General features: G+C 37.4%; 2 protein-coding genes across 3 annotated transcripts in view; one reads left to right on the forward strand and one right to left on the reverse strand.

Annotated features, from left to right (window-relative positions):
* Positions 1 to 1768, forward strand: part of LOC107599682 (obscurin-like) — a 61665-nt gene extending 59897 nt beyond the window's left edge. The window contains exon 68 of the transcript XR_001610691.1: positions 1756 to 1768. The gene's annotated coding sequence lies outside the window, so the exon portion shown is untranslated. The remainder of the gene's footprint in view (positions 1 to 1755) is intronic.
* The window catches only part of LOC107599686 (guanine nucleotide-binding protein G(olf) subunit alpha-like), a 32945-nt gene that overhangs the window by 14344 nt on the left and 7856 nt on the right, over positions 1 to 10745 (reverse strand). Inside the window, exons 1-5 of one of the 2 annotated variants that reach the window (XM_016291364.1) lie at positions 6947 to 7345; positions 6701 to 6773; positions 5005 to 5059; positions 4786 to 4905; positions 1817 to 1914 (exon numbers count right to left, since the gene is read on the reverse strand). In XM_016291364.1, the coding sequence (XP_016146850.1) occupies positions 1817 to 1914; positions 4786 to 4905; positions 5005 to 5059; positions 6701 to 6773; positions 6947 to 7085 (485 nt within the window). In that variant the 5' untranslated portion in view covers positions 7086 to 7345. Of the gene's footprint in view, positions 1 to 1816; positions 1915 to 4785; positions 4906 to 5004; positions 5060 to 6700; positions 6774 to 6946; positions 7346 to 10745 lie in introns of those variants that run through there. The other variant, XM_016291363.1, reaches the window with a different exon arrangement.

Here is a 10745-nt window from a genome sequence, read left to right on the forward strand (position 1 = left end):
ATATTTAGTCTCAGTAATGAATACTTTTTTTTTTTTTTTACCAATAATACATTTAAAATGTACAGTATATCAAATATGAGGCATGTTTACATAAAATAAAACAAATAAACAGCTTTCCATCTTTTTTATCTTATGTTTTGATGCCTGATTTCCCTTTAAGAAAAATTGGGAATCTTAAATTCATAAATAAATGCAAATAAAAATTAAGAATGCAACTGTATGCAATTATAATTAAAAACTTTAAACTTATTGTAACATTAATTACAATACTAATATTTGTGTCTTTAAGTTTTTTTCATTTTCAACAGTTTAACTAATACTTATTTTGATGGAAAAGGGGCAGGAAGCCCTTAAAGCTTCTCTTTTGTTGATAAGCGCTTATAAATAGGAAAGAGGCATATGTTGCATTCCCCAGTGCACATTAAAGCAACCTAAACTCAGAGCAGATGCAAAGATGGAGTACGTGTGGAGCAGTATTTCCAGCAAATCATCGCTGCGATGCTTAAGTATCATAACCTTTAACCCTTTTAAGTAATATCACAATCTCGGTTTTATTCCAGTTAATTGTGCAGCCCTACCCCAAAATCATGTGAGGGCGAGTTCGAACACCACTAACATTTTCCTCCAAAATTATAACTTATAACTTCCAAAAAAAGAAAAGAAAAAAAAAAAAACCTGATGCAAGTAGATTTATTTGAAAACTTTCTCAAAGACCGTCCACCCCTGGATCACAGCAAACACCTCTAAGCAGACACTAATTAGAAATTGTATAACAGAGGAATTGTCAGTATTGTAAAAGTCTTCCACAGAGAACAAGCCTGTATTGAGAGCAGCTGGGTGTCTGTATGATCCTCGGAGTATCTCCGGGCCTTTTCTGACTGAGAGACAACAGTCGCCATTATGTATCAGGCACTGCACTAGCTGGTGATGCTATCTGTGTCCTACCAAGCGGCTGACCAACTCCCATGACCTGACCATCCTCCTCACACTTTTATACCTGACACATGGCCACTGTTACACAGGAGAAATGCCAGCACTGGCCTAAAAAAGCCACCAGTGGACGAAAACAGACTGTTTGTGTACCTACAATCTCCAGATGCAAAGAACCTTATATATATATATATATATATATATATATATACAATATTCATATTTATTTTAGAACTACAGTAACATCTTATGATTTCTCTCAACATGGCGACAGGAAAAGCTGTCAATCAATAAATTGGGGGAAAAAAAGTAACTTGCGTTACTTATTTGAAAAAGTAACTCAGATATTCTCTTGTAAATTAAAAAGTAATGCGTTACTTTACTAGTTACTTGAAAAAAGTAATCTGATTACGTAACTCGCGTTACTTGTAATGCGTTACCCCCAACACTGTATATATATATATATATATAAAACATGTTTGTACTGAATGTCTTAAGGAAGCGCTGAATAAACAGGCTGGTTTCGGGTTCATCTGAGTCTGATCAGACACGTTCCTTCTAGGGATGTGCAAAACAACACATTTTCAAAACAGACTAGTTGCTCAGTTGCCTGAACTGGTTTCAAGTTTACCTGACCCCGATTTACAGATGCAACTTTTCCGAGAAGGTTTTACAGTGCACACCGTCAAACATCTAAAGCACAGTGACTTCAAACTAAGTTTTTTTTTTAACTAATCTGCCTTACTAATCAACTAGACGGTTGTTGGGTAACTAATCCAAACCAGTGCCACAATAAACACCTACGCTTCTGTTCGAAAGTTTGAGGTTTCTGGAGCAGATATCATAATATAGACACCAGGTAAAGTCCAATTAAACTTATACTTACTAATGCGCACAGTCAATTAGTTGATATTCGTTGGAGCGCTCATAACATGCCTTAATGCCTTCATCATCCCAGAGCTTCTTCGCATGATCGAAAAACTCCTGTGGAGAATACAAACATCTTTAAAACAACAATTTCTTACAAATGTAGAGCATTTACATGCCAAAATTATTGAATTTCAGTAGCATTAGCAATCATTTTTAGAACTATTGCCTCTTCAGTTCATTTAAGATATATTTCTTGAACTGATACCAATAGATACTTGCAGCTACATTCATAAAATGTGTTTTGGTTAAAAGCCTTTTGGCTGTTCTGGAAATAGACTGACGGATCACACCGGCCCACCGCTGCTCCGAGCACATCTCATCATGCAAGCATTCAAATGCTAGTTTCTTTTTCCACTTGTTTGCAACTTTACATAATGTATTGAAATATGAATGATTTTTTAAGCTTTATTAGCTTTTACAGTCATGTACTTCTCAAAAGTTATGACCAAATATTATTTTAACAACGTCGTTTGCACTGCGCTCTTGCGTTACTTGATCTTTTTATTTTGGTGCGTCAATCTGTTGAGTTATTAGTATAGGAAATTATGATCCGAACTCACGAGAACAATCTTCTTTTTTCTTTTATTTTACATTCATTACTGATGGGAAAAGACACAAACGTTTCGGCTCAAAGACACACTGAGGAAGGCTTTGAGCCGAAACGTTTGTGTCTTTTCCCATCAGTAACAAATATTATTTTAAAAATAAAATCTATTTCTCAAACTGCTGTTTTAGAAAAAAGGTACAAAGCGGCCAATGGGACGGTACCCTAAGGTACAAAAACTAAATTGTACATCTTTGTGCCGTTTTTACTCCTAAACAGTAAATATCCAAGATGCAGATGAGTTTGTTTCTTCAGAAATTTAGCATTACATCACTTGTTCATCAATGATTCCTCTGCGGCGAATGGGTGCCGTCAGAATGAGAGTCCAAACAGCTGATAAAAACATCACAATAATCCACATGCCTCCAGTCCATCTGTTTGGACTCTCATTCTGACGGCACCCATTCACTGTAGAGGATCCATTGGGGAGCAAGTGATGTGATGCTAAATGATGAAGAAACAAACTCATCTACATCTTGGATGGCCTGAGGGTGAGTACATTTTCAGCATTTTATTTGTATTTTTGGGGGAAATATTCCTTTAAGATAAACCAATAATACATTTCAGCAGTCAATATTGTATCTATCACCCGTTGAACCCAAGAGTAAACCACAAATTACTCACTAAATAAGAACTGAACTTTCTGGATTTTCCAGTATTTACAATCCAACCGTACAAGCATTCTAAAATTGATGAATTCATGTGTGAGAAAAGATCTGCCATTAATTAATTCAAGAGGAATCCAGGAGCTGAGAGAAGATCTGTGGTCTAAAACTGTCGAATTGCAGATCTCCATATACAAATTTTGTATCGTATAGGCGTTTCGTCCACACGGATCCGGCGTTTTGGGAGAGTGAAACCGATATTTTTTTTAATCGGGTCCCAGAGTGGATAAATCTGAAAACGCCACCCTTGCGTTTTCGTGTGGACAGCGAATCAGCGTCATCAGCCCACGTCTCGCCCCTAGTCAGACACCGCTATGTCACGTAACAGCAACAAAAACATGAACAAACACTGAACAATTGTCTTTTTATTAACTAACATTAACACAGATTAATAAATGTATTGTTCCATGTTCGTTTGTATACCGCGCGCAAGGTTTATGTGCATAGTCCAAGTCTTCTTCTCCGTTTTTAGTGTATCTCTGTGGCAGAATTACAGCGCCACATGCTGGTCTGACATGTATACTACATCGTTTTGTGTCAGTTCGTGTGGACGCAGATATTTCTTGAGACGAGGGGGAAAAAAAGATCGGATAGGGAAAGCTCTGGCTTCGTGTGGACGTAGCCTTAGTGTTAGTTTCAGTTTGATTCAGCCTGATCAGATGGAATTCTACATATTTCACTGAAAATTCCCCAGAACAACCCAATTCCAAAGTTTTCACTTGATACCCTGAAACAAGCAAAGCTGAGAAAACGACAGTGACCATTTTTCCATGACTTCGGTGTCTTCTAATGACTGGCACAAATATCAGTTTCAGTAAACCTATGCTAACCTGTGGCTAAAACACACAGCTACTTTAAGCAACACAAAATGTCTAAATTACAACAAGCTTCACTCACCGACAAATGCAAAGACTATATTTGTATCTTTGTCCTGAATTACACTCAGTCAACCGACAACTAAAACAATTGATGCAAATGCATTTAATGTGAAAACCTTCTCTGTCCCGCAGATTAATCAAGGTCTCCTGGATTAGTCAATCTGGAAATTTAATTCTACATATGAACCCAAAATACCCCACAAAAACCTGTAATTTAACATAACCTAATGTGCTAGCAAACCACAGATGCAACAACAATACATCACAAAGTACAAACAGAACATAAGCTATCATAGCAACATGCTAACCATATTACATTATGCATCATTTAAAAAATACAGTATTTTACTACTTTTTAAATGTAATTACAATATTGTAACTACTGTCAAAAACGTATAAATCTACACTAAACACTAAATGTTAAAAATGAAAACATCTACACGATAATAGAGCATGTCTGTAAATTAATTTTGCTAGAAATGCTAGAACTCTATCCCACACTGCTGATAAAATTAAGGCCTGATTTTTATTCGTACGGTTAAAAATTATCAAATTTACCACCCATTTAAACTGCAGACTCAAACAACAACAAAGCAATCAGTCTCTGCACTCCCACAAAGTCGCAGGAACTTCTCCTCAAGTACATGATTTTAAAAAAGATCATGCAACAATTGGTACAAAACCTCTCGGTAAGCGGTTCAAAAACCTCAGAACATTTACACAAATTCAAATGTCATTCAAAGCATCCTGGGTAAATGATGAAAATGAGGCTCCTTACCTGTGTGTAATCAAAGTCAGAGAGCGGCGCTATGCTTTTGATATAGTTGATCCTAAACTGGTCCTCTGGATTAGCGAGTGGGACGGGTGGTATTAAAGTGCTCATTGCAGACACTATGGTCTAGAAATAAAAACCAAAGAGTTATGAGCCGTGAGACCGAGATTAGATCTAGAAAACAACTTGTAGAAACTAAATCAGGAATGAGAGCGGCTCACTTACCACGATGGCGTTCTTCACATTTTTGCGAATGTCTTGAATTTTCTGTTTCTTTTCCCTGTATGAGAAAACATTTAAATTTGGTCAAAAGACAGAAAAAAATATATATATGTATATATATAAACAATAATAAACTGCATTCATTCACAATAGACTGAATTTCAAATCTCCAACTACCGGTTCTAGGAATAGCTCTTATAAAAAAAAATATGTTCATTTTGTCATCATTTCATTCCAAAAAAACATTTCTGTGGAGCACAAAAGGAGATATTTCAGAGAATCTTCATTCAGCTCTCTTCCAACACAGTGACAGCTCAAAATGACAGCATCTGTCAAGCTTTCAAAATGACAAAAACTATACAATTTGTGAACCATATTCCAAGCCAAACCTTGATGTGTCATGAAACTGAGAATGAGAATTTGAGAGCTTAAGCGAAGGGAAAGATCTTAAGTAACTAACCATTTGAATTTCAGCCTCTTCCTGGCACAAACAAACCTATAATATGACTTCAGAAGACTTGAAAAATATAATGCACAAGTCATATGAACTACTTTTACGGTGCTCTCTAATCAACATAAAAGTAGTTTGGAGCTGAACACACAGTTGCACAGAATTTCTAATTAAGCTCTGTCATTTAGATATGCTATTACAATTACTATCAGTATGCAAAACTCTTTTAAAGGAACATGCATGAAACTTTAAGAGGCCTGATGAAGATTCGGTCTGTGATTCTATGATTTGAGTCACTTCTCACTCACGTACAGATTCTGTATCAGTGTTGGGGAAAGTTACTTTTAAAAGTAATGCATTACAATATTGCGTTACTCCATAAAAAAGTAACTAATCACGTTACTTAATTACTTTTTATGGAAAGTAATGCGTTACGTTACTTTTGCGTTACTTTTTAAATCTGGACAGGGCTTGCTTGTTTGTTTTTAAAATAAAAAAGTTCTATTTTTGGCAAATATAAAAGCCTTTTCACACCAGAAGTGAAATGAATAAGCCTCAGGCTGAAGGGAAAGTACATTTACGTCCGTACAGTAGAATGCAGAAGAAGAAGTTTCAACACACTTCAGCAATAAAAAAAGACACAAATGTTTGTCTAGAGTAATTTGTGCTTATTAGTACGGTTGAACTGGATCATCGAAGGTCAGAAGCAAAGACACTGGTTAATAGAATGGGATTAAATGCATAAAGGATATTTGTGTTGTTTAACATTTAATTGTTACAGGTTTGCATCATATTCTGAGTTGCATTATTTGTATTCATTTTTAGGAATATTGAATCTGTGTTTTTTTGTGTGAGTGAGATAATGCATATTCATATTTATTTTGAACTACAGTAACATCTTCTGATTTCTCTCAGCATGGCGACAGGAAAAGCTGTCAATCAATACATTGAAAAAAAAGTAACTTGCATTACTTATTTGAAAAAGTAACTCAGATATTCTGTTGTAAATTAAAAAGCAATGCGTTACTTTACTAGTTACTTGAAAAAAGTAATCTGATTACGTAACTCGCGTTACTTGTAATGCATTACCCTCAGCACTGCTCTGTATGAGCACATAACGGTGATGTTGCAGTGAGGCACTAGCTGATAGCATTACTATCTGCTTCAGCGTGTATGAGGGTTTCCTGAACACAGGGCCCAGCACTCACATGCACATATGTGACACCAGTACAGTAAACAGGTACTCACTCCGCATTAAACCCGTTGACATGAAGAATTCTCATCTGCTTCACAATAGTGCTTTTCCCCGATTCCCCAGCACCTAGGAAGCAAACACAGCCGAGTGAATACATGCAAAGTCTCTCAGATACTTCAGATATCACGGTGTGTGTGTTCTTCATATGTACAATCCGACATGCCAGATCGAGCTGTCAAACACGGTGCGTTTAAACACAGCCTCGTATGTCGGATACAGCGCCTCAAGTCTCCTCTTACCCAACAACAGCAGTCGATGTGTGGCTTTATAAGCCTGTCTCTCTTTTTGCAACTGTTTCTCTATTTTCTTGTTGGCCTCTCGATGTGTTTTCTCGTCGATGCGCTGGTCTTCGGTTTTACTGCTCCCCAAACACCCCATCTTACTCCCTCGAAGCCAATCTGCGAGCTGCCCTTATGAACGATCAATCCGATTCCGATTCCAACGAGAGCAAATGATCCACAATAGAGAGAGAAAACGGGTTTGTTTCTCCTCCGTTACAACGTCTCAAGCAGCCCGGGCGTCACTCAGGCGACGGGGTTGACTAAACTGATCACATATCGATCTGTAAGGTGGATCCGGGGGTCTCTGTGAGCCCCTGCCAGGCGCTCTTCTGTTCTCTCGCCCTCTCTGTATTTTTCTAATGGAACAGAGAGGCAGGTCGCAGCACCACTTCCGGTGGCATCCCCAGCTGCCAGTGCCAGAGTTCATGGCAGCTGCCACGGTCTTGCTCGCCGTTTCTGATGTTTGTTCGGTAAAACTACACTGTGTATACTATATACAGGGCCGTAGCCATCATTTCAGAAGTGAGGGGGACAGAAATGTTATATATATACACATACACACACACACATATACATACATATATATATATACACACACATGCACACAGTGCCTTGCCTTGCCTTGCGTCACTGTTGGACAATAACCAATAAAAGATTTGTTAATGTACTACAAACACTTTTCTTTTTTTCTTTTTTATCACATAATAAGGCAGAATCGTATATATATATATATATATATATATATATATATATATCTGAATAGTCTCCATAAAAGTTACCTTATTTGCCATCTAGTCCAGCATCAGAAAGTCATAATCATTGTCAGCCTCTGCTGTTTGTACTGTAAAAACTATAGTACTTGATTGTCTTTTTAGAATATATATATAGTGTATATGTTAAATAAATGAAACAATTAAACATTAATTGAAAAGTACAGTAAAGGAAACCTTGTTTGGTTATCATTTATGATGAAGAAGCACAGGACATAAGGCACATCAAGGAAAAGTAAGTAATAAAATAGTTATTTTTCTGAAATGTCACTTTTGACAGTGTTGTAAATTATTAGTGAAGTTGTCAATTGGAGGCTGTAATCCACACCTAAAGGGGCAGATCTTCAAAGAGACGCATTGAGCTAGCCTATTGGTAATGGTAACACTGCGATGTACTGAATCAAAAATTACTTGTTCAGTTCATTTTCCTGCTCATTTGTACAATTTTAGGGAAAATCCAATAGCCTACATTTTTCTTTATTGTTCCTAAATTAATATCACATTAATCGTGTGTAATTTTCTTATTTTCTTCCTTTTGGCTGAGGGTATTAAAGCAGTTCAGAGAACGAAAAGTGCATTTACCCTTATCTTTCAGATTTTCACTGATTTTTTTATGCTGTTCCTTTATTCAGAAGTAAATATGAAAATTACCAAGCAGTTTTGAAAACCAATGCCTAGTCTAAAAAATGTAACTAATAAAAAAGAATGGTGTACAATTGCACACGTTTCTTAGGCCTGTTTTTTGATAGAAATTTAAAATTTAACTAATAAAAAAGCAATACGTGAACTGAAGTCACAGCATCGGAGTTTACGAGACAACTTTGTTGTTATGAGCACTGCACTTTATATTTAGACCATATAGGCCTAACATTTTTTAAAGTAAAAGCACAAAGAATGTTATGTTTTAAGGAAAAAGACCTGAAGATATCCCGGTAAGGGATACAAATAAGTGTTCATTTGGAACACTTATGTGTATATATATATATATATATATATATACATATACACACACACACCAGGGGTCTGCTGAAGCTGGGTCAGCTGGAGCGGCGCAGTGCGGTGGGCATGTGGTGGGATTATTACTGCGAGCTCTCTCCGTTTGAGCTGCGGCTTTACATCAACGCAGAGGAGCGCATCTGCTACGAAAACCTGTCCCTGCTGCGCTGCGAAGACGTCCACCTGTCCTCCAGTACAGAGGGCCGTTTTCGGATCTTCTTCCCCGGCAAAAGAATCTACCTGCGTGCACCGTCTCGAGGAGAGGCTGAGGACTGGGTGGATCGCATCGTGGAGGCCATCAGCAAACTACGGCCCATGATGAGAGACAAACAGTGGGAGGTGCTACACACGTCCCACGAGCAGGACGTCCCGTCGCCGACACCCTCAAGCCCCGAGCACACCGTCTCAGAGCTTCCAGATACTCCACAGTTAGATTGGACCCGTCATAAAGACCCAGAACCAGATGCCATAAAGGAAGCGGTGGTCTATCAGAACTTGGAGGAGAAGGGTTGGCGGTCTGTTTTACTTTCTCTCTCCCTGGAGGCCCTCAGAGGTTACCGGGTCCAAGGGGACTCGAAGACGCCTCTGTTCTCACACCCCATTGGGAGCATCAGGGATGTGGTTCCTGATGTTTCTCTAGGAAGTCCAGCGTTTTTTAAGGTTCTGACTGCGCGGGACTCTCTGACGCTGCGGGCGGAGAGCGGTGAGGAAGCACGAGGATGGAGGAGTCTGATCAGAGGAGCGCTCGACTCGTATCTGGAGACGGAGGATGATGGAGCGCTTCAGGGCATCTCAGCAGTGGGTAGTGTCCACAAGCTGGTCCAACACCGACTGAAGGGAGATGGGGTGCTGCTGTCTCACCTGTCTACTGTCCCGAATGAGAGAGGACTAGATGCACAAAACTACAAATGTGCAGGTATGAGAGCTTGGCATGATTGTTTTTTTTGTTTGTTTGTTTTTTTGTATAGATCTTATTCTAAGTTATTTTGAATTAAATGCAAATCATACAGATGACTTTTAATAAGCTCTTGTTTTCAATATCTGAATTAATTTATTTGAATGAAGCAGTGGAGATGTTTTTGGTTTTCCTCTGTACCTGTGCTCTCTGGCTCTAAGTAAAGGCCGCTGTGAATGTGTACGCAGGTTGCCCTCGTCAGATCGGTATGTCTCTGGGGAGAGCCAGACTCTGTGAGTTCTCGGGTCAGTACTACTGTGAGAGCTGCCATCAGGGAGACACAACCATCATCCCCTCCCGCATGCTGCACAACTGGGACCTAACAGCACATGAGGTGAGCTCTTATGACTTTTTATTTTATTTTATTTTATTTGTTTGTTTTATGGACTAAAATTAGCATAAGTGGGATTCACTTTCCATTTCACTTAATTTAATGAAGTAAAATATATTGTCATAATTTTATAGTTATTAAATAAACAAATCAGATATGTATTATTTTAAAAACTTTTTTTTTCTAAAGAGTAGGCCAGCATTACATGAAATGCTGATTTATTCATTAATTAATATATTATCTTAATTTGGATGGTTAATAAGATACTAAATAGTAATACACTTTTGAATTTTATAAATATTGATACACTAACATTGATAAGTTTGAGGTCACTAAGATTTTTTTAAATTAATTTTTTTAAGAAATTCACTTATTCCGCAAGTGATCAAAAGTAAGAGATAAGACATTTATAATGTTATTTAAAAAAAATAAAATTACAATTAAATGCTGTTGAACTGGAAAAATATCAGTAGCACAACTGTTTTCAGCATTGATAATAATAAATGTTTCTTGAGCAGTAAATCAGCATATTGGAATGATTTCTAAAGGATCATGTGACACTGAAGACACTGAAAATTCAGCTTTGAATCACAGGAATAAATTAAATGTTAAAATATATTCAAACAGAAAAGAGTTCTTTTAAATGATAAAACTATGTTCCATAATATTACGGTTTATACTGTATTTTTCATCAAATGAATGCAA

The sequence above is a fragment of the Sinocyclocheilus grahami genome, unplaced genomic scaffold (assembly GCF_001515645.1).
Source record: "Sinocyclocheilus grahami isolate Dianchi unplaced genomic scaffold, SAMN03320097.WGS_v1.1 scaffold270.1, whole genome shotgun sequence".
Classification (NCBI taxonomy): Eukaryota; Metazoa; Chordata; class Actinopteri; order Cypriniformes; family Cyprinidae; genus Sinocyclocheilus; species Sinocyclocheilus grahami.